This window comes from Miniopterus schreibersii (genome assembly GCF_964146895.1).
Source record: "Miniopterus schreibersii genome assembly, chromosome: 21".
NCBI lineage: Eukaryota > Metazoa > Chordata > Mammalia > Chiroptera > Miniopteridae > Miniopterus > Miniopterus schreibersii.
Genome location: NC_138123.1, coordinates 7,590,878 through 7,615,789, shown reverse-complemented (window position 1 = coordinate 7,615,789; position 24,912 = coordinate 7,590,878). Strand labels below are relative to the sequence as shown.

Here is a 24,912-nt window from a genome sequence, read left to right as displayed (position 1 = left end):
GGAGAAGGGTGGCCCGGGCGGCGAGCAGGGCGCAGCACCCGCCGCCCGGGAGGAACCAGGGCCGCAGGCCTGGGGCGGGAGCTGGGCTGCGCGCTCGGGACCCCCGGGGTTGGGGGCGTGGCCTGTGGTTGCCGAGGCCGCGCGACGCAGCCGCCGGAGGGGCGGGGCCCCAGGATTCTCCCGCCCCCACGGAGCCCGGGAGCCGTCTCTGCACCGGAAGTTCCGGTGGCGGTGAGTGGAGGTGAGGGGTCAGCAGGAAGTCGATACGTGGCCGCCGCCTGTCTCCGCCGAGGAGGCGCAGCAGCCGGAGATGGCGGCGGTGCTGAACGCAGAGCGACTCGAGGTCTCCGTTGACGGCCTCACGCTCAGCCCGGACCCGGAGGAGCGGCCCGGCGCGGAGGGCGCCCCGCTGCTGCCGCCCCCTCTGCCGCCGCCCTCGCCTCCCGGGGCCGGCCGGGGCCCGGGCGCCGCCGGCGAGCAACCGGAGCCCGGGGAGGCGGCGGCTGGGGGCGCGGCGGAGGAGGCGCGGCGACTGGAGCAGTGCTGGGGCTTCGGCCTGGAAGAGCTGTACGGCCTGGCGCTGCGCTTCTTCAAAGGTGAGCCGACCGGCCCCGCCCCGCCGCCGCTGCCGGGCCACGGGAGCCCGGCCCGGGTTGTGGCCCCCGGTGGGGCCGGACCGCCTCACCCTCACCTTACCGGGCCGCGGCTACCGGAGCAGGGCTCCGCCCTTGGGGGGACCTGAAGTTTGTCACCACCTTCTTGGCCGCGGGGTCACAGCTCTGAGGGGCCTGGAACCTTGGTTTAGCCGTCCGAGTCCCGCCTCCCGGAGGTTACCGGGGCGTTTTACCTGATTTAGCTTCTCAAGTTTCCGTGAGCTGGGATGGAAGAATGAGCCCTCTCTCCCCCAGAGGGTCCCATTCTGGAATTTATTTTTATTTTTTAACTATTTTAAAATTATATGTATTTTACAGTTGCACCATTGTTTCTGTGTCTGTAGCATGGCACATCACACCCCACCGATTTTTACCTTTTTCCCATAGTGGAAGAAATCTTTTCCAAAGGTTCCTGCAGACCCTTTGCAGTCATTCTGGGGAACCACACACTCGAGTAGGGTTTGATCACCCGGCAGGATTGATGTGGCAGAGAGGAGGAAGTATTAAGCGGACACATTCCCTCTGGCTTGTCAGACTCTAAAGAGAAAGGGTGCCCGCTGTGTCCTAGTAACTTCTAGAAGGTTAAGTTTTTACCTTGTAAGCGATACGCCAAGAGTGAGTTCTTCGAGTAAGGTTTAAAAGTGCCCTGCGAGCTCCTGGCAGGATTGTAAAACGTGTCTTGTCTTAGAGCGAGAGTGTGGCGTGTGGGGTTTTTTAATTGGGTGATTCACTTAGCCCAGTGGTGGTGATACCAGTCACAAGATCTCTTCAGTGGGAAAGACTGATGAGAAAGACGCCCGTTAGTTTGATTCTTAGAGATATTTAGATCCCGTGGGCCGGCTGGGCCACGAGAAACATCAACAAATGAAACTTTAAGAGTGGTTGCTAGGCTCCCTACACATTCCAGAACAGCATATTTATGACACTTCCCAGAGGGAGTACCTTTTGGAGTATATATTTTACTAGCTGAAGTTGAGTAGTTCATTGTAGTGATACATGCAGAAGTTATTTCCTTTTTCTCAGATTAACTTTAATTGTGCAAACTAATGAAAGTTTCTCTTATAAATTTTCCAGAACAGTCGATCATTCCACAGTCATTGCACTTTTTGTTTAAACGTTTACCCTTGAAATACTTATCTTTGCACGATGAATCCAGCCGTCTATGCCCTACCTAGCCTGGGAAAGTGGAAACAGCAGGTTTTGGATCACTTCACCCTGGACTTTAGAGTTTCCTGTAATGATGATATATTATCACATACCTAAAATCCTGGTGGTTTCTGTACAATTACTATAACTACATTTTACCTTAAATTTTTATTCTTAGAACTTACTTTTCCAGATTCATAAGGTTAAAGTATATTGTAGCAGAAGTATATAAGGATAGAGAAGAACCAACTTCTAATCCTAGCTTTTGCTACAAGACTAACAAAAAAGTAAATGGGTAATTTCGTCTCTGAGCCTGTCTTATTTGGAAATAGTAGTAATATCTTCTTTGAAAGATTAAAACGCTGTATAATGTGCAGTAAATTTAGCATTGCTTTGGAGTCAGGAAGCCCTGGATTCCATTTACTGTGTAAACTCCTGGACAATTAACTTTTCTAGACTCAGTTTCCATCCATTTATATCTGTGGAGCTGGATTAAATGAAATTCGATGCCTCAGATTTAAGATTTAGTGGTCTAAACCTAATATTTTGCTGAGTAGTAGGACTCCTAGGGGAACGTGTAATTTGAGGGCCTAGTTATCAGTCACCTTAAAGAAGAAAAGCTACATTGATAGGTATGGTTCACTCCCTTCCTAAGTTAGGCTTTCAGAGCAATATCCAAGAACTTAGAAGGAGAAATAGCAGTAAAGCAATCAAAAGCTACCCTCTGTATGAATTATTATGTAGTTAGCAGTGAGGAGGCTGTTAGTATGAGATGCCTAATTGGGGGAGGGGAGGAAGGATCTAAAAGTAGTCAGAATTGTGGGAAGCAAGGTGAGTAACCTGTTGCTGCCTTTGTTTTAATGTGAAATTTTCTAGTGTAACTGGTATTTTTATCAGTCTTGCAAGGACTTCTAATAGATCACTATTTTGTGGCTTTGTACTAGTGTCTCACAAGAATTAGCAATAACATTACGCTTTATCTTGCACTGTGGAATAAATATGAATCTTGAAAGCATGGATATCTTTTTCCATTGAAAATATTTTGGATTGGGAATCAGGAACCCTGTTTCTCATTCCATCCCTGTCACAGTGGTCATAAGCCAGTGACTGAACCCATTATGCCAATTACCTACCCTTTTAATCTTATGACTGTGAAAGTAAAATAATAAGATGAAAATACAGGTCAATGTAAGTTAGCATTTCACCATCTAAACTTCAGACATTGTCGAGTCCTTATTATGGATAAAGTTTCATATTAGGTTACCACTATAAATGAATAGTACATTCCCTTTTGCTATTAAGGAATTTGCTATTAAGGTTAAGCCAAAAGAGGAGTTAAAGACCCAGTGACAACTGCAGTAAGTGGAGGATTCAGGGAGCAAATGCCATTCTAGAGAGGGAAGGACAAGGCATGTGTGTCTGGGAAATGGCAAATAGAATGTAGTTCAGTGGAGATGGAGAGGTAAGTTGTCAGATCCATGAGCTGATTTGAATGCCATTGTAAATAGCCTTTTTGTCAGTACACAGTGAGGAACCATTGAAGGTTTCAAAGGAAGGAATGAAGTTGCCCAATTCTAGTTTAGCAAGATTAAGCTGGTTTTCTCACCTCTGGGTTAAGTACTAATCGGTTGGCTTTATGGTAGCCTTCATACTTTTTGGATGAAGTTAAACCTGGAGAGTTGTACTTTGGTTTTTAGAGTTCTTGGGGGTGAATTTTTCCTTCTCTAACACTTTATTATCTCATTACATTAAGCTGGTAGATAGTTGCATGAATTTAAAATTCCAGAGTAATAATTGCCACCAGTTACTCAGCAGATGTTCACTAAAAGTCTGGTACTATTTTGAGAGCTGTATACACATTATTTTCTTTATTCCTCCACAAGCCCTTCAGGGAGGGTATTATCCTGATTTCTGTTGAGGAACTTGCCCAAGGCCACTCAGTTATTATTAGTAAGAGGCAGGGTTGGTTCTGTGTGATTCCAAAAACAGCCCTTCCCACAACAGGAGATGGACAGCAAGTAGCAACCCTGGTTTCTGGTGGTGTTCTGAGGGAATACTTTATTTTATTTTATTTTTTAATATATATCTTTATTGATTTCAGAGAGAGGAAGGAAGAGGGAGAGAGAGATAGAAACATCAATGATGAGAGAGTTGTTGATCAGCTGCCTCCTGCACAGCCCCTGCTGGGGATCGAGCCCGCAACCCGGGCATGTGCCTTGACCGGGAATTGAACCCTGACCTCCTGGATCCTAGGCCTACGCTCAACCACTGAGCCTCGTCCGGCTGGGCTGAGGGAAATACTTTAAAGGTTCTATCCTGTTGCCTTATCACATCTTGGAACTTCTTTTTTTTTTTAATTTAATTTTTTTGGGTGACATTGGTTAACAAAACCATACAGGTTTCAAGTGTATCACTCAATAAAACATCATCATACTGCATCGTGTGCTCATCGCCCCAAGTAAAGTCTCTTTCCATCCCATTCATCCCCCTTTTGCCTCTCCCACCTCCCACCACCTTCCTTTCCCTCTGGCTGTCACCATGCTGTTATCTGTGTCCTTTCACCATTTTCACCCAACCCCACTCCCTGGAACTTCTTTAATATATTTGCTTGAAATATTAAGGGCTGATGGAAAGATTTATTTTGTTTTTCTACACACAATCACTTTATTGCGAATCGCTTCAGCTCTCTGGAGAAGTAAACCGAGAGAAAAGCATCTACTCTGAATGCCTACATAACATTGCTGTCAGGTTTGGAATATTGATTGTAGTGGGGAGGAATCCCCTCTAAAGGACTGAAGTAAATGTGCCCATCAAAAATATTGGTATTAATAGTATATTCCTATTAATGTACTAGTAGGCCTTTTGGGAGGCCTGCATTTAGCTAACCTAATGATTGTTTTTTACTCATGTGCATTGAAAATGAATGTTTTAATTCATTGAGGATTGAAAAATGTTGATATTCTAATTGTCTTCCCTTCACTGTAATACTTTTCCTCATATAGCATATGGTTTGGGGTACAGTTCAAATAGGAAAGGAACAATAAATGCTTCTTTCCCTTTATTAGTTTTCAAAATAATGAGTGTCCCTGCCAGCAGGGCGTGGCTCAGCGGTTGAACGTCGACCTAGTATCCAGGCGATCGGGGTTTGATTCCTGGTCAGGGCACATGCCCGGGTCGCGGGCTCGATCAATGACTCTCTCATCATTGATGTTTCTATCTCTCTCTCCCTCTCCCTTTCTGTCTCTGAAATCAATAAAGATATATTTTTAAAAAAAAATAATAATAATGAGTGTCCCTAACAGCCTCAAAAATTGACAAATTTTTTTTAATTAACAAATTATTTCCAACTTAGTGCTTTTTTGTTTTGTTTTATTGATTTGAGAGAGAAACATCAATGATGAGTCATTGATCGACTACCTCCTGCACACCCCCTACTGGGGATCGAGCCTGAAACCCAGGCATGTGCCCTGACCAGAAATCGAACCTGTGATCTCTTGGTGCATGGGACAGTGCTCAACCAACTGACCCACACAGGACAGGGCAAGATGGTGATTTTAATATTTCTAAAAGATGGATTTTCTTTAAAGTGTATCCTCTGTGAGGCAACAGTGTATAAGGGCCATGAAAGAAAACATTTTATTTTAAGCTGCTGTGGTAGGATGAGTGAAGGGGGAGATGGTTTTGCTCTCCTCTGCACAGATCAGACAATCCCTGGGTACTGCTTTCACTTTGCAGCAGCATCCGTTGGGTTATCTTCTCATTCAGAAGAGTGCAACTTGTACAGTGTGGGAATTCAAATCCCTGCCCTCATTATCATAAGAGCTGCTGTTTAGCCAGTATACTGCAGGCACTATACTGAGACTTTGGAGCATATTATTTCCAACCCTCACAAGAACCCCAAGGAGAAGTTAGTATCTCCATTTTATTGATAACAACACCAAGGCTCAGGAAGGTTACATAATTTGTCCATGTTATATAGTTAGAAAATAGCAGAGCGGGGATTTAGGAGGTAGGAGTGAAAAGGCTGTGTATGTTTAGCCTAGAGAGCTCGGGGCAAACATGATGGACATTTTGCAGCCGTTTTTTTTTTTTTTTTTAAATACTCACCCAAGGATATGTTTATTGATTTTAGAGAGAGGAAGAGCAAGAGAGAGAGAGAAACATCAATGTGAGAAACACCAATTGGTTACCTCTCATAGGTGCCCCAACTAGGGACTGAACCTGCAACCTAGGTATGCACCCTGAGAATCGAACCTGCAACTTTTTGGTGTACAGGACAATACTCCAACCAACAGCCACATCAACCAGGGCTTTTGTGGCTTTTGTGAGGTCTGATCTGTTAGATGTGTTTTATTTAATGCTGAAGACTAGAAAGAGATCAACTCAATAAAGAAGTAAAAATCACATCTATCTGATGATGGAATAGACTGCTTTGGGACAATGAATTACCACCACCAGGAAGTGTTCAAGCACAGGTTAACAATTACTAGGTGGATATGCTTTGATTGCTTTTGTGTATCTACTACAGGTTTTTTCCTTTGTGGTTACCATGAGGCTTATATAAAGTATTTTATAGTTCTAGTTTAAGCACATAATTTCTGCAGCATACAGAAACTCTATACTTTTATTTCTCCCTCGCATTTTAGGTTATTCACATTACAGTTTACATCTTTTTTATATTGTATATGTAGTAACAGATTACTGGAGGCCAAGTAGATATGTAGGGCAGATTTGAGCTTTGGTTGTGCAATTCAGTCACCTGTCTTTAATATCCTTTCCAACCCATATATTTTATGGTTTTCATTTCATCAAGTAAAAGGCTAGATGGGACATTGAAATAATTTGTTATATCCCTCTACCTTTACCTCCAGACAGAAGGGAAAAATATGATTTCTCTGTAAACTTACTCTAGCAATTGAGGTGTGAGACTAATAACCTTGTGTATGATTAATTTCAGGTGGAAGGGTCTTAATTTTAATCTTCCAGACCTTTGGGCTTGGTAACTGGTTATAATGCCATCAAAATATTTATGCTGTCTTATTAGAACTGTAAAGTTAAATACTTATGACTTTAATACAAACGTAATCTAAAAGCGTTTTCTATTTTTAATTGCTTGGGAAAATGTATTTTGTGTATTGTATTGGTTTCCTATTGCTCCTGTAATAAAGTACCAGAAATTTAGTGGCTTAAAACTCCTGCCTTATAATTTTCGGGGTCAGAAGTTCAAAGTGGGTCTCACTGGGTTAAAAAAAGGGGAGAGGTCAGCAAAGCTGTGTTCCTTCTGGAGGCTCTAGGAAACAGTCTGTTTCCTTGCTTTTTTAGCCTCTAGAAGCCACCTGCTCTTGCTTTGGCTTTATGGTTCTTTCTTCCATCTTCAAAGGTAGCAAGCAGCATAACATCTTCAAATCTCCCTCTGACCCTTCTTTATTTCCATTTATAAGGATCCTTGTGATTACATTGGGCCCATGAGGGTAGTCCAGGGCAAGGCAGTTGAAACCTTAATTCCCCTTTTTCATATAATCTAACATATCCACAGATTTGGGATTAGGATGTAGACATCTTTGGAGGGGTATTGTGCCTACCACATGTTATAATATCTTATTGTTACTGGACAGGGGACCTGGCCCTGAGTGGGTCTGCCTGGGGCCAGTCGGTCGTGTATGGGTTCTTGACTTTGTGCAGGAAATATTTCCCAAGACAAGCCCAAGTGATCCTGAGAGTACATGTATTAGAGCTGGGGACAGTGAAACAAGAAAGGGTTTAGCATAGAAGCAGTAGCCAGAGAGCCTAGGCTTGGCTACCTTAATTCACTGGGAAGTCAGAGACAAGAGGACGACCTTGGGGACAGGTTCAAGGGAATCGCCTGGGAGGAGCTGCCACTGTCCTTTGCTCCCCTGGTTGCAAGTCTCCTGGGGTCCCTTAGAGTTTAGGAGATTTGTGCATGGGGGGGGGGGGGCATGGCACGAGCTGCTCCCCAGAGGGAGAGCTCACGCTGGGTCCTTTATCTTGAGGCTTTTATCCCTCTCTTACAGGTAGAATTTTAGGGGAGGTCTCCTGAGGGTTTCAGCAGACTGTTCATCAGTTTTCCAGTTGTGCTTGTTCAAGTTCGTGGTCTCCACCTGATTCAGGGCAGGGGGTTGTTAGTCATCACAGCTGGTCCTGGCATCTCCCACTTGGTTTTGCTGCTTTTCTGGGCCTGGGGCTGAAATACAACTGAGGCCTATGTGTTTTCTCTAGGGAGGAGACCTTCTGTATATGCTCTAAATTGCTCTGCCAGCTATCTGTCTCGGTTTCCCTATTCCACTTTGCCTGGCTCACTGGCCTGTCCCATTATGAACTGACTACTGAAATTGAGCATATTATGAATTTACTCATTTGACCTTTTTATCAAAGTGGAAACCAGAGCAATTTAAAAGGTCAAGTTGCCCTATAAAATTAAAAATAGCCATCCTTATTTCTCTTTTCCTACCTCTAAGACCCCCCCCCCAACCACTTTAAATTATTTTGACTGTTTATTCTGGTATTTGTCTTCATTACTTATATGTGTGTGTTTTGCTCTTCCCCCTTCCCATACTCCCTGATTTTATGATAACCACATTTGTGATTAAAATCAGTGCCAATTGTTTACATTTGTATTCATAGATGAGGCAGGTCAGTACTTTGATTATATTTTGGTTCTTATGCAAACCTTTTGTCTTTCATATAGTTAAAGGCAATTACTATTTGTTTTCTCTGTCCTTAGGTATTTTTTTAAAAACATGACTCTCTTAGATTTCCTTAAATTCTTGATCCAGTCTTAGCTTTTCTACCTTCTGAGTCTGCCACCCAACTATCATCCTGGAAGTTACCTTCACCTCTCTGTGGTATTGGATTCCCTTTTCCTTGAATCCTTTGTTTTCCTTTGTTTGGAAATGCCTACCCCCTGGTAGCTTCTTGAGAATAGAACACTTGGAAAGTAAAATTTTGAAACCTTGCCTTTCCAAAAATTTGTTTATTTTTACTGTTATATCATTTGATTTGATTGGGTATAAAAATCTAGGTTGGAAATAATTTCCCCCAGAATTTCAAGGTATTATTACATTGTTTTCTAGCTTTCAGTATTTGTACTCTTAAGAGGTCTGTAGATCTCATTCTTGAGCTACATCCAGATCTTGGCTATTGTAAATAATGCTGCAATGAACAGAGGAGTACATATATTCTTTCCAATTAGTTTTTTGGGTTTCTTCAGATACAAATTCCCAGAAGTGGAATTGCTGGGTCATAAGGTAGTTCTGTTTTTAATTTTTTGAGGTAACTCCATACTGCTTTCCACGGTGGCTGCACCAGTCTGCATTCCCATCAACAGTGCACGAAGGTCCCCTTTTTTTCACTTCCTCTCCAACACTTGTTGTTTGTTGATTTATTGATGATAGCCAGGTTTGAGGTGATATTGTTGGTTTTAATTTGCATTTTTCTGATAATTAGTGACGTTTAGCATCTTTTCATATGTCTGTTGGCCATCTGTATATCCTCTTTGGAGAAGTATCCAGACCCTTTGCCCATTTTTTAATTGGATTTTTTTTGGTGTTTCATTAATAATAGTTCCCATTACCTGTGAAGTAGCAGTGGGCTCCTTACTTTATTGATGAATCAGAGAGGTGAAATGGTCCTACATCTAGGAAGTGTCTGAGATATTTAAACCTAAGCTGTCTGATTGCAAAGCCCCTTCTGCCACATCATACTGCTTCAGTGGGATAGATACGTTTTGAATATAGCCTTTCAAAGTATCTGTATGATCAGATTAAAAGTGATAGGTACAAAATTATTTTTTTTTAAACTTTTTAGCCCTAGCCAATTTGGCTCAGTAGTTAGAGCATCTGCCCACAGACTGAAGGGTCCTGGGTTTGGTTCCAGCCAAGGGCACGTGCCTCAGTTGCAGGCTGGATCCCGGACCTCAGCTGGGGCCTGTGGGGGAGGCAACCGATCAATGTATCTCTCTCACATCAGTGTTTCTCCCCACCCTTTCCACTCTCTCTGAAAAGCAATGGAAAAAATATCCTTGGGTGAGGATTTAAAAAAAGATTTAAATTTAAAAAACACTTCTAAAAAATGATTGTTGGACATGTTTAATATGTGTAAAAGATGTCATTGGTACACTTGTGTGTGTGTGTGCCTAACTGTAGCTTAACAGATTGTTTTCTCTGTAGTAGTTTTAACAATTATTAGTACTTGGCTTCATTTGTTTTTTAAAAAATCTGTATAAAAGTTATTAAAAGGTTAGTATCTCAAAAAAATCTCATTATAATAGTGTTTATATCTATTACAGGCAGTTTGTGACATACCTTGTAGCAAAACTTCATCATATAGTGCTGAAATTTATGTATTTTCCCTGTGCTAATTGTTTTCTTTGTGTGTTTTTTTCTTACAGAAAAAGATGGCAAAGCATTTCATCCAACTTATGAAGAAAAACTGAAGCTTGTGGCACTGCATAAGCAAGTTCTTTTGGGCCCATATAACCCAGACACTTGTCCTGAGGTTGGATTCTTTGATGTGTTGGGGAATGACAGGAGGTAACTGTTTTGTTGTATAATTAATTTAACGAGAATAATGTTGAATGCGGTACAAAGTAAATTGGTTAAGATGTAAATAGCTGGTTCATTAGCTTAGAACTGAAACAAACATTTTTGCTTTCAGCTTCTGGAGTCTTCAGATGTTTATCTCTTTTTGGCTTGGAGGTGTTTATGGCTAAATATTGTGGAAGAAGCTTACTCATCTGATTATGAACATAAGACAAGTACAGCTTCATTTGATTCTTCCTAATAATATTAAAAGCAGCCATTTAAAATATGTAGTAATTATTTCCTTATTGGGCCATATAGAGCTGTGACAAAAAAGAGTACACTGACTGTTCAATTAAGGCTAAATTATAAGTAAAACAAAACTCAGATACGCTTTTGCTAGTATGGAAATTATCAGTGCAGCTAAGTTGTATTTATAGTTTACGGAGTAAGTTTGGATTCTATGTGGCATACCCAATTTAGTGAATCAGTACATGCTTGTTGAAACTGGAAGTTTTGCGCCTTTTGTTGATAATAGAATTATTCTTCATTTTAGTTATGGTTGGGAATTGTTCATATTTAGGTTTCAATGAAATCAAATTCTCATTCTCTTAAAAAGAGGAGGTAACTTTTCCTGTTATTCCTTACAGGAGAGAATGGGCAGCCCTGGGAAACATGTCTAAGGAGGATGCCATGGTAGAGTTTGTCAAGCTCTTAAATAGGTGCTGCCATCTCTTTTCAACGTATGTTACATCTCACAAAATAGAGAAGGAAGAGCAAGAAAAAAAAAGGTGACATTTGAGGGCATGGAACACTTTATCCTTGTACAGCCCAGTATATTGATGCTTTTCTTTATGGCATGTTCTGAATCAGGTATCTAACTGCCCTTGGCCCCGCAGTGATGGCAGTTGTTCAGACTTCCTGATGTGAGCAAATAACTCATGAGTTTTGGGTAGGGGGGATGCTTCCTGCCTCCGTCTGGCTATACCTTTAAGAGGAACCACCTATCCATCATTGCAGCATTCTTTTTCTGTCATTACACTAAATTTTTGAGCAAGCACTATAAACTCAACCATCCTCTCCTCCTCACCCTCTGGTCTGACACACCCTTTGCGGCTGTCTCCCTTGAGTTTCTAGAATATTCATTCTTCATGTCATGGTTATCAGCTGTGCTATATGGTAGGCCTTATATAGACATTGCATATTGGTTCTGGCTTCCAGATGGCTTATTCATTTTTCCAGGGGCTGGAGGGGGAGCTGCTGAATGCACTATTTATATTTATGGGATTCTCTGTCATGATTGTGAATGCAGCGTGATTATAGTTAGCACCTTATTTATCTAGAGGTTGAATTTTCAATAACTTTGGCTATCTAAATTTTCTACATAATGAAAATGATGCTATAAAGCCAATTTTTTTCACTTTAGAAACAGTTGCTTCTCTGGTTTTCTCACCTTAACTTGGATTGGAAGTAATGGATGGAAGAGAAAATAGCCTAACAGTGAGGGAGAAGCCAGAAGCCATGAAAACTAGACACAAGAATTATAAAAGTGTGGCAGTCAGGGACCATTTAATGTAAGGGTACACTTCTCCATCACTGTATTAGGGCACATGCAATTTTTATGTTTCAAGTTATAACTCCCAAGTTACCCAAAGACAGAGCACTGGATATAATTTATTCCTTTTTAAGAGGATAAGAAGTAGTTTAATATGTTTTCGAAGATCGTTTTTATCCAGAGGAAACGTTTTGATTCAGATAAGAGTGGAATGAGTTCTCTTTATTAGAAAATTGATTTATGTGCTATGGTCCATTGTGTAGTGATGTTGGACCAATGAGGTATAGCTATAATGTCTTTGGAAATATGCTTTTTAAGTTCCTTTTTTAACGATAAGTTGAATATTTAAGTTACTATTGAACATATAAAACTGCATTTTTCCTTTTAAAAATATACTTCTGTCATGAGATGAAGTCCATAGTGAATTCTTTTTAAGTGTGTAAAGACTAGATTTCCTTTGTCCTAAAGCTTGAGCTCTGGCTTATGGAACCTCTTGCCCTGTGCACCACCTGTGAAATATTAAAAGTAGGTCATGTTATTACTATATTTCGAGCCTTGTCTGTGGTTCAAGTGTGTTGTTAATTAATTAATAGGAGTTTGGGAAGAAAAGTGAGGTAACCCAGACAGTGCCCATGGTAGGACCAAGAAATAGTGTCTATTCTGAGAACCCTCAGAAATCTCTCACCCCACCCTCAGCCTCCCTCTACGCCACTCGGCCCTGAGACACAAATCGCATCCATTCCTAGTGCCAGAGTCTCTTCTCCTTTGGGAAAGGGGTTTGGGACGGGGCTGCACCTTGATCTCCAAGTGTTCTTTTCTTAAAAGCTTTAAAATTATTTTTAGTTTCAGAAATAATGCGCACATGTATGCAATATAAATTGTGTCTGTATATGAAGCACAGTCTGAAAACCTTCCTACCGTACCTTGAATCTCACTTCTCTTTCCATAGATAATAACTGACACATTTAAGGTGTATCTTTCTAGATGTATTTCTATGTACTTACCTGCGTTTTGTGTTAAATATGTTAAATGCCTTCACATATTAGGCCATTAGTTCTAGCTTTCTTTTATGGCTGCATGGCATTTCGGGGGGAGTTATTTGTTTCTCTACAAATTTGTTGCCTGCTTGTCCTTTCCAGCACTGTGCTAAGCCCTGAGAGTGTAGTGGTGGGAGATAGGCCATCTCTGCCCTTATGCAGCATGTACATTCATGGGTAAGGCAGATATATTGCTAAATTTATCACGCAACTTTAATTGCAGTTACAGCAAGTAGTATGAAGGAAAAGCTTATGGTGCTGTGAGCGTGTATTAGAGGGGACCCTGAGGGCATGGGCGCATCATCATGATTTGAGTGGTGTCTTACCGATGGACACCTTTCTATTGCTGTGCAGCAGTAATCATTCTTGCCGTGGTCTTGTGTATCACGTGATCAACTGTGATAAGTATGCAGCTCAGATTTTGATACTATCTCATGGTTCTCTGAAAAGTTTGTGCTACTTTTCACTGTGAAACCCAGCCTGCAGCTATTTGTGAGCAGGATGTTTGGTGCAGGGTTCATTCTCCCTCCTGTGCCTCATAGGAAGGAGGAGGAGCGGCGCAGGCGGCGTGAGGAGGAGGAACGAGAACGTCTGCAGAAGGAGGAGCAGCAGCGCAGGAAAGAAGAAGAAGAACGGCTCAGGCGCGAGGAGGAGGAGCGGAGGCGCCTGGAGGAGGAGAGGCTTCGGCTGGAGCAGCAGAAGTAAGCTTGTGGTTAAGGGTGCAAGATGGACGGCCATGCTGCTGGGACCTGACTTTTTACTGCTGTGCGCCTTAGAATAATTCTGATTTGTGTGACTGGGAGGCGGACCAACATTAGCTTCGCTCCATTTATATCGACGATGTGTTGCCAAAGACGGCCTCATCATAAGCAGCATTTGGTTGCGACAAGAGGGACGAATAGTATTGGAAGGGCTTGGGATTCGCTCCCAGAACCCAGGGACTAGGACAGGAGCTGAGGTTGCGTGCTTGCTCCCTTTCTGAGTCCATGTGATATCTTGTCTTTGCTTCTCAGCTTTGTCTCTGTTTCAGTCTTCCTGTTCTCTGCAAATTGTCACGGCCTGCTTTGGTGCACACAGGCTATTCCAGCCTGGATTTAGGTGGTTTTTGGTTTTGTGCATCTGAAAGAGACTGGTTGGAATCTGAGAGACCCAGTTTCAAACTCCTAGGACAGGGTATCTGGTTGGGTTAGCCTGTCGGGTGTCCTCTAATACAGGGCTTGGGAGCTGAAACTATTTCTTAGTAAGGGCTGTGAGAGCAACTGTCTCAGAAGCTATCGGTTCTAGAGGGAGCTCTGGGTTCAGGGAGGAGGGGATTGATACCCACAAAACTCTGTGGGAAGAATGCCTGGGGTCCTAGGGCTGACATGGCATATAGATTAAACCAGAGATCATGGGAGTCCATTGATTTCTCCTCATTATTTCTGAGTCATTCCTCAGAAAAGCTTCACACCAACCCAGGGCCTCAACCTACTTTGAAGAGAGATGATGACTACTGCTCTACTACTCTGGACGTGGGGGCAATGTCATGTTGTATTCAGGAGTTTGTGAGACTTTGCTTTGTTATTTATCTATTAATAGATGGCTTTGAGGTCTTTGTTAAGTTGGTCATATAACTTAAGCATGTGGTTTCTATGTGACAAAAAAATAAATAAAAGAATTGTAATAGTTTACAGAAGTTAGTATCTTTGAACCAATTGTGTTCAGGTATTATTTTCAATGTTTCTTTTTAAGACAGGCTTTAAATGCTAAGGATCTACAAATTTTCACCAGCTTTATTTATACTTACCAGGGCCACCTGTAACATCTTTTTGCTGTTCTTCTGCGCCTTACTGCTTTTTGTGTATTTAGGTGGAGTAGCCATGGCCTGCAGGTGACTGCCATAGGCAGCAATCCATTCTCTTTCGGCATCACGGTTAGAGTGTGTAGGCTGGAGCCAGTCTGCCTAGTCTTCAGCTGGCTCTGGCATCTACTAGCAGGGTAATCTCAGTCAAGTCACTGACACCTTCATTGCCTCCTTTGTGAAACCCCACCCCCAAGGTAGTTGTGAGAACTGGTGGGTCAGTACAGGGAAGTGCCTTGAACACTGCCTGGTACATGGTAAGGGCACGTGATGTTAGCACATGTGATGGTGATGATGATGATGTATTGTTTATTCTCTCTCTCCATCCCACGATTTCCTTGAAAATCCTGAGCAGAAAATTAGAGGCCAAGTTTATTTTCTTAAATCTTTCTTCTGGGCCTGGGGACACATGCCAACTGGTATACATTACTAGCTTAGTCATTTTAAGAGTTATAAGTTATAAAAATAAGTAACATGGACATTTTGTTTTGTCATGACCAATCTCCTGTAGTCAGACTAGTATATATTTTTTAATGTTTTTAGGCAGCAGATAATGGCAGCTTTAAACTCGCAGACTGCCGTGCAGTTCCAGCAGTATGCAGCCCAGCAGTATCCAGGGAACTACGAACAGCAGCAGATTCTCATCCGCCAGTTGCAGGAGCAGCACTATCAGCAGTATATGCAGCAGTTGTATCAAGTCCAGCTTGCACAGCAACAGGTATGATAGAAACCCAGCATTCAGCCTGAGAGAGGGTTTTTAGTTTCATTGGAACCCAAGTTCTCTCTTAACAGTTGCTGATGAATTTTGCATTAGCCTCTCAGGTATAAAGTAACTTTTAGGTGACCTTCATTAAGGGAGACTTTAGTGTGGCACTGGCAGTTATGAGAAAAAATATATGATCCTGAAGCAACAGATAATGTGGCCGCTATTATATTGTCCTAGGTGTATTTGGGAGTTGTGTGGACTGAGTGTCACTCCAATGAGTCTGACATAAGTTCTGATAGTCATCCTGGAACCAGGGGGACTTGGGTAACTAGCATTAGTTCAAGGATGTCCTTCGGGCAGTGCACTGTCATAGGCCCAGACAGCTTCCAGTGGGAGAACCCCAGCCCTTACGGCTATCTGCTGCGTTGGATCCATCCTGACTTTTGTGTTAAGTATAGTAGCTAGACTGTGCTCCCCTACGACACGTTGGTGTCCTTCTCTGGCTTCGTACTCCCAAATAGTTTGCTTCTACATGTGAGTAGGTGGTTTAGAGGAAAGAACATGGGACCAGGGTCAGATAACACTTGGATTCTGTCCTGGCTTTGCCATGACCTTGTTTGATCTCAGACAAGTTACCTTCTGCTCTGATTTTTCTGCCTTTTCTCCCAGTCGGTAAGAATGGGATATAAAATCCTGGGACCTGTCCTGTTAACCTCACAGGACTATGAGAGAGATAAAGTGAGGACATAGCTACTCTGTGAAAATGTTTTGTACATTTGGAAGGTAACTGATTTTACACACACTTTTACATTTTGCAGAGGCAAAAATGCCTCTTTAAACTCAATCTAGCTAAATTTTACTTAATTTAAGTAATTTTCACTTATAAAGCAGTTACCACCTGTCAAATCTGAGTGAAGAAAAAGATTAGCTCAACATTTCTTGTTAGATGAAGTAATCTTTGTTTTGCCAAGCTCTTTAAATTTCTTGAAAATTAATATTCTTACCTAAAATAACCTTGTGCCCCTGAGTCCCTAGCATTAGTGAGCAGTTGAAAAGCACTGCGGGGTCTGTGTCATCCACGAGAAGAGGAAAGGGATGCCTACCCAGAGCTCGTTCAGGCGAATTAGTGGTGTTCTTGAGGGATCTCTTTCTGTCCTCTAAAGCCTGTTTCTACCTTAGCATATCACTCCCTTTTTCCTGTTTCTTTGATGGGCATTCAGATAATTTTTTATTAAGATACCTCCCATATACTGTCCTATTGGTTGCTTTCACTTAATGAGAATAAAGTCAAGTAGGGCAAAAGCAAGAAGCATTGAAACCTAACTGGAAAGCCATAGTTTAGATTACAGAGCTCAGCTCCGTGTATCAAATTGACTGGTTGTCTCTGGGAAGAGAGAAGGAAAAAAACTGGGGAAGGAACAAAAGGAACTGCAGCCCCGAAAAGTATTAATTTTTATATAAATACTGAGCAGAATGCCAAAATGCAAACATCTTGTTAATTTGGGGATGTAGTTACATAGGTGTTTGCTGCATTGTTCCTGTACCTTTCTGTGCTTTTAAAAACTTCCTAAAGCATAAAAGAGAGATCATGTATGTAAATAATTACAGTCTGTTATATACACTTGGTGCATGTTCATGGGCAGTGGGGTCCCGGGGAAAGGAGTTTCTGCTAGAAAATTTCAAAAAAGGCTTATTGGGGTGGGATCCTCTCACTGGACCAATTCCTCATCATCAGAAATGCTCGTTTACTCTCCTGTCGTGCAGTGAATGTTCTGAGTGTGCTGACTTGTTTGGGTTGTATGTACTTTTTCTGGAAGCTGGTACTCTTTCTAGAAAACTCACATGGAAATTACTGAGAATCTAGGCCTTGGAAGAAGGTATTTTAAATTTTTAAGTGTATTAAAATTTTAATAACTAGCAGCAGAGAGAGGTGTTGCTGTTTAAGTAATTGGTTTGAAAATAATAAGTTAAATGAAGTGTGTATACAGATATGCCAACTACGTCATTATCCCTAAACCATGAGATTATAAAGGCTTTTTTCCATATTTTTTAACTGTGTAAACATATGCTCATTTATATTTAAAATCACTTAAATGCCCAACTGTGCATTAGTCAAATGGATAAATGAATTCTGTATTTTGACAATGGAATATTCTATAGCAATGCAAACAAACAAAATGCAATTACTTTTTACCCTATAGATGAAACGTCACAAAAATAATGTTGAGTGAAAGAAACCAGACACAAAAATTGCATATATTATACAATTCCATTTATGTAAAGTTCAGAAATAGGCGAAGACTATAGTGTTGTAAGTCAGAATAGTTGTTACCCTTGGTGGTGGGGGGGTGGAAAGGGGCACCAGGGACAGTTCTGGGATGCAGATAATGTCTTTATCTGGGGGGTTGGTTACATGGGTATGTTTGATTTATGAAATGTGATCAAGTTGTATATTTATGATTTGTATACTTTTCTATATGTATGTTATAATACAGTTTAAAGTTCCCCCCAAAGTTACTTAAGGTATTAAGGTTACTTTGGTATTTCTAGTGGTATTAGTATCGATCATCTTGTTGTAAGAAATAGCCCAAAATAATTGTCCTTTGGGTTCAAGATGTTTTTACTCTCCCATTTTGACTCAGAGAGCATTTTGATTTCATGTTTATGAATATGCATACATTAATCATAATTATGTAAACAGTGGTGGATTTTTATTGAGAGGATTTTGACCTCAAGATCCATTTTATAAGCCTGTTTAATTCTTAGGTAGATACTTTTTACAACATGATTAACAGCTTTCAGTTTAATAAGAATTTTTCTGTATATAGTTTACAGTGAAGATTTAATTTATTGACTTTTTTGCCCATATTAGAATAATTGTCCATATTTAATTTGTTAGTTACTTTGGAGGCCAATATCAGATTTTACCAATTACAGCTTTTGCCTTTGTGAATTTTCTGTGACCATTTATTCCTACCAAGTTTCATTTCCTTATTGAAATTTTATGCATCTGAATTTTATCTAGAAGATTTTCTTCTATCAATTTTACTGATAAAGTTTTACTGATTTGGTTTTATATTGTACTATTAATATTCATTATAGATAGGATAAAAACTGATAAAGTTTATTAGTAATCACTTGGAGCATAATGCTTCGGTAGGGTTAAAACATGGGTCAGAATGCATTCTAGGGCATATGTCTCAGTTATTGGCCTTTTTCTTGACTTGTAGGCAGCATTACAGAAACAACAGGAAGTAGCAGTAGCTGGGGCCTCTTTGCCTACATCATCAAAAGTGAATGCAGCTGTACCAAGTGATAAGATGTCAGTTAATGGACAGGCCAAAACCCACACTGACAACTCTGAAAAAGAGCTTGAACCAGAAGCCGCAGAAGAAGTCCTGGAGAATGGACCAAAAGGTATGACATCCAGGTGTCAGATTTCAGACCTCACGAAAAGCGAACTCAGGAGGTCAGGTTAACTAGCATGTGAGAGCAAGTACATGTTTGTGAGAGTTGAATGCGTTTTCATTCTTTTTAGTCTGAATCTAATGTTCTGGTGACCCTTAGAATAGTGTAGAAGGGCAAATAAGATATATACTAATTGTGTATATTGGTTACCTGTTGCTATGTGACAAATTGTGCCCAAATTTAGCAGCTTAAAATAATAATAAACATGTATATCTCACACCGTTTCTATGGGTCAGAATTCAGGAACAGCTTAGCTGAGTGGTGGTGGTCCTGGGCTCTCGCGAGGTAGGCCGTGTTGCACTTGGTGCCTAAGGTGGTTCTATGCAAATGTTGCTGCCTGCAGGTGAAGGCTCTCCTCTGTAGCTTTTGTAATTTCTGTTGTCTTTAGACTCTCTTCCAGTAATAGCAGCTCCATCCATGTGGACGCGACCCCAGATCAAAGACTTTAAAGAGAAGATTCGGCAGGATGCAGATTCCGTGATCACGGTGGGCCGAGGAGAAGTGGTTACTGTTCGAGTGCCCACCCATGAAGAAGGATCGTATCTCTTTTGGGAATTTGCTACAGACAGTTATGACATTGGGTTTGGGGTATATTTTGAATGGACAGACTCTCCAAACACTGCTGTCAGCGTGCATGTCAGTGAGTCCAGCGATGACGAGGAAGAGGAGGAAGGTAGAGCCATTGGTCCATATTCGGTCGCTCCTGGGCCGTGGGTGGGCAAATACGGCAGCTGTTCAGAGGTCAGCCGGCCTTCCACTTCCTGATTAACACTCACGGGCAGGGACCACTTCCTTCATTGGTGGGACCTGGGGCTGGAAAGGTGGTGAGAGAGGCCAGCTCCTGTAGGGGACTGGTGCTTGAACGTGAAGTGTTGTTTTTCTTTTGAATGCCAAGGTCTGTTTAGCCATTTATTTTCTGCTTTCTGAATACCGTTTTACTTCAGCTTTGTGTGTGTGTATGGCTAAATGCGAAAGGTCATTTTGAAAAATTTTCAAAGCAAAGGAGCAAGCAAGAAATTCTGCCACCTTTGGAATTTATTTAAATTTGTTTCTCATGTTAGCTTTTTAGGTCATTCTAAACTTTTTTAATGTAAATATAGAAACTCACCAGAATATCCTACCTTAAAAAAATTTGCTCTCTCCTGTTTTACTAGAGTGTAATTTTTTATTTTCTCTAAGGAGACAAAATTGTTTCCAAGGACAGCCTAAACTACCTTCGTCTAGGAAGTAGGTTGTAAAATGTATTGCTTATTGAGAAGATGGTCCCCTTAATATTGTTAGCTAGCAAGTTAGATCTCAGGGCTTCTGTACACTGTACCTAGTAAGCACTGAAATATTTGCTGCCTCGGTTGAGAATGATATGGAAGGAACGCTTGACTGTGAGGATGGAGAAGCACCCTCTCAGTCCTGGGAGCTCCCTTTTAGGCAACTTGTAAACACACTGCTTGTTCCTGAAGCGGATTGGGAGATTAGATTGGGGTAAATTTAAAGAGGCCCAGTCATTGGAAGTGTGTGGAGGGAGGCTGTAAGTTCAGTCAGCTTTTGAGATACGCAGTGCAGTCATGTTAGCACACGGTGCCACAGTCTGGGCCCATGCATGGAGACACACTGGCCAGTGTCATTTGGGAGCTGCTGTGTCTCATGGCATTTTGTCTCTAGCAGTCTTTATTTCTGAGTGCCACTAGCAAGGTAAAACATTGTCCACACATACTACTTACTTAACCAACAAGAAAAAAAAAATACAAGTGTGAAAGAAAACAGAGGAGAGAGAGACCTGAGCAGAGCAGGTGCCTGTACCACTGTCTCAGCAACATCAGGACCAGGGACTGAGCCCTGCACTGGTCTTTCTGGTGTATCACAGAGGCTCATTAGAACCAGACTGTTCGCAAATGTATGTGAAGGAAAGTTTGTGTGTGTGTGTGCGCGCATGCGCGCGCCTGCCTGCCTCCTCACAGAGGCTACTGAGCCACTAAGTCTTGTCCACATTGTATTTTATGGGAATCCTTTTAGCTTGAGTGGATGGAAGAAGAGTCTAGTTTTCTTGTTTGTTGCTTTGTTTTTTCTCCATTAGGCCTTGAAAGGTGGAGGGGTTTCTTTTCTCTGAGGTATGGATGGCTGGTAACCCATCTTCCTACTGTAATTCTCCACTTTCTTGTTTCCAGGTCCCAAGTTCGCTTAAATTGATGAAAGAGCATTGTTCATCTATCCTAGTAACCTTTAGCTTTATAGAGTGTGAACAAAGTTTGGATCTTGAATTAATGGACCAATAATCTGTTTCATAGATACCCTTGTAGTCAATAGTGTACATTTGGAATGGCTCTGTGTTTCTCATTTGTAAATGAAGGACATTTACTTTTAAGTATTGCTTTGATCAAGCAAATCTGATTTAGGCCTATTTATAAATGCCATCTACTTTTTTAACAACTTTTTATTTAGAATAGTATTTAGATTTATAGGAAAAGTTGCAAAGATAGTACATGGAGTTCCCATATTACACCCCGACCCTCCCCACCCCTGCACCCAGTTTCCCCTATTGTTAATCTTACATTGTACTGTGGTACACTCATCATAACTCATGAACCAGTACTCATGCATTATTATTAACTAAAGTACATATTTATTCACATTTCCTTAGTGTGTACCTAATGTTCCAGGATCCCATCCAGGATGCCACATTATATATGTAGTTCATTATCATATTGCCTTAAGCTCCTCTAGACTGAGAGAGTTTGTCAGACTGTCCTTGTTTAAATTCCTGGTAGTGGCCGTTGACCTTCATCATGCAGTTAACTCACTAAAAGTCACTCTGCCATGTTATAAACCTGAAAGTCTTTTATCTTCTCTGCAGAGTATTCTTTTGACCTATTTTCCTTGAGGCTGTTGACTATATTAAACTGAGACTTTTAAGCTGGTTTATAATTTTCTCATCCCTATAGGTTTCTATAAGTATTCCCCCCCCCCCCCATATCATTACAGTTCAGAAAACTTATTAACTGGGGCAAACCTAGAATCAGAGTTCATATTTTTGTCACTGGATCCATCCCTAGGTTACACAGGCCTAGTGAAAATAATTGAATTTTCAGTGTCTCTGAATGCCTACCTACCTCTCTTGTGGTTTTCTCATTTTACTCCTTATAGATAGAAAGAAAATAGTCCTCATAGATTCCCTTCCTTCCTAAAACAGAGGACCTCCAGATTGTTGAGCAGGAGGAGGATTTCTGTGATCTTACTCAGATGAGCAAGATTCTTCCTCAGTAGGAATTGGAAATTGCATGGATGTGGAAGGAAAAAGTGGGCTCAGAAATAGGAGCAATGATCAGAGTACAGATAGAGGATGCCTCCACTCCCGCCGCCAGGTGTTCACTGCTGGGCTCCCAGGGCCCAGGCAGTGCTTGGTACATAGCAGTGGCTCAGACGTGTGAATGAAAGGATGAATGAATGAGCCCACCAGCCAACCAGTATATGCTAAAACGCACATAAGTCATACGATAGATCAAGTGAATTTATTTTCCTTTTTTTTTTTTATAGTGAATTCTTGATGAGCAATTTCTGAAAGAAAGGATGGAGTTTCAGTGCTTGATGCAAATGTGGTTTTCCTGGATCTGTTCATGACTTGCCTCTGTTCTTTCTCACAGAAAACATCAGTTCTGAAGAGAAAGCCAAAAAGAATGCCAACAAGCCTCTGCTGGATGAGATTGTGCCTGTATACCGACGGGACTGTCATGAGGAAGTGTATGCCGGCAGCCACCAATACCCAGGGAGAGGAGTGTATCTCCTCAAGTTTGACAACTCCTACTCTTTGTGGAGGTCAAAATCAGTCTACTACAGAGTCTATTATACTAGATAAAGGTGTTACTGCAGAGTCTGGAGTCTAGGGTTGGGCAGAAGATGGCATTTAATTTGGAAATTTCTTTTGACTTTTGTGGAGCGTTGCAGTCAGTGTGTGCCCTATTGGTTTTGGTCTGATGGTTTGTGAACTCTTGTTGGGTATCAGGATTTCCTTGAGACTCTTTAGCATTAATACTTGGGGTTAAAGGGATTCCTCAGACTTATCCAGCCCTTGGGTGCTGACCAGCAGAGTCACTAGTGGATGTTGAAGTTACATGAGCTACGTGTTAAATCACTAAAGTGTCCAAAATAAACATCCCAAGGTTGACCCCAGCTGGGTTAGTCCGTTGCCGCTACATGTGATTTATGAGAGCCCACAGTTACAGCGCCCTCTTGTTTGAATTCCTTAAGTTAATATTCTACATGAGGTACATCTGACGTGGAAGATCACCATTTTTAAAACTTAAAAACTTGAGACCTCACAGATTATAATGGGGGAAAAATTGCTTCAATTTGATCTGGTTGTGAATGATCCATTGTTTTATGCTTTGGGTACAGCTGTTTAGTTCCGAGTTATATTACAGAGTTATTTTCTGAGATAATCTTAAAATAGAATGTCTAAATCTGATTGCTGATCAAAGTATCAACATACATAGAACACCTCAAACATCCATCTAAGCAAGCCTCCACAAGCTCATGGTCCTTTTCATTGGTATTTATACTACCTGTAGTGGAGTAAAATTGACTCATTTTTGCCTTGATTTGGCTTTACAGAGCATCTGAAATTGAAACTGTTTTCTACACAAGCATATAGTTAGGGATTTTGTAAACTCGAATTGCCACCTATGAATTAAAAAATATAAAATCATTTAAATACAATTCAGTGTCTGAAGAAGAGCATTGCACTAACATGGAAATCACTGCCAGAGATGGTCCATTTTTAATTTGTTACTACTTAGACACAAACCCTACACGGTTCCAGTTTGGAATTACTGGAGAGAATTGGAAATGCATATGCCAGTGCTTAAATTTTTTATAGCTTTAATCTATATTATGTGTTTATCGATGGCAAGAGGCACACCTTTGTTTTCTTTACTGAAAACAAATATGGCTTAATTGCCTCAAATATGTATAAGTGATTGACTAGTCTAGCGATTCTTGTTTTCAGAAGGGAGGGTAGTACAGATAGAAAATGACAGCGATGGCAATATACACATGTAATATTGTTACTATATGTTGTTACTGAAATACTTAGATTTTTACAATTTGAAATCATAAGTCACTTCTCCTAGGAGGGTTTCCATTGATTAGCTGCAGTATATACAGTTCACTACATAAGGAAGGGGCTGTTGGTTTTTGTGTGCTGCATTTCTTTCTGTTTTTTTAATACCTGGTTTTGTACATACTAATTAACTATTCTCTTTTGTTTAGAAACTGGATTATTTTCCCTAAGAAGTGCTTACCCTGTGTTTTTCATTTTGATTCAGTAGTCCCAGCTCATAGATGTCCATACTGTTACATTAGAACACTTACCCGGCTTCCCATCAGCTCTCATGTATATATGGTCTAGAAACCACTGGGTTAGGCACTTCCGGGCTTTTTTTTTTTTTTTAATGAGAAAATACTGTATTTAAAATGTAAAATAAACTTTTAAAAAGCAGGCACTAATATATATTTCTTCCAGCCTTTGATTACAAACTTGTCCTTGCACATGTTAAGATGTATTACCTTCTAAAAATATCGTTGTTCTTGGGAGCAGTGTGTGTTAGTTACATCACATAGCAATGGTTCCTGTCGAGTGTCCATGTCAGAACATTTTGGGTTTAAACTTTTATATTGCCTTTGGCTGTTGATTAGTAGAGTTCAAATGAGATTTCAAAAACATCTTGAAAATAATATATTTAATCAATTAAAATGTTTATCTGTAACTTGTTGATGTTTCATTGACACAGTTCCTCTCTGAAGCGTTAGTTCTGCATCTTATCACTTGGGTAGGACAAAAAGAAATGTTTTAAATGATCTTTTCTGTTTTAAAAGGTTAAAAAAAACAACAGCAGACTACTTCTGGCTGATTATTTAGTTTTTGCTGTGAATTACCCCAGTGAGTTAAAACAGATTAAAAATTTTCAGGCTTCTTGGTGG

The 24,912-nt window shown here is 40.9% G+C and overlaps 1 protein-coding gene across 1 annotated transcript; it reads left to right on the top strand.

Moving 5' to 3' along the window:
- Positions 1-227: 227 nt before the first annotated feature.
- On the top strand, positions 228-24,912 carry ACBD3 (acyl-CoA binding domain containing 3). Its single transcript, XM_081124059.1, has 8 exons — positions 228-596; positions 10,207-10,348; positions 10,987-11,127; positions 13,471-13,629; positions 15,312-15,486; positions 18,705-18,891; positions 19,331-19,615; positions 22,578-24,912. The coding sequence occupies exons 1-8, from the start codon at positions 311-313 to the stop codon at positions 22,787-22,789; spliced, it is 1,587 nt and encodes a 528-aa protein (XP_080980185.1). The 5' UTR covers positions 228-310; the 3' UTR covers positions 22,790-24,912.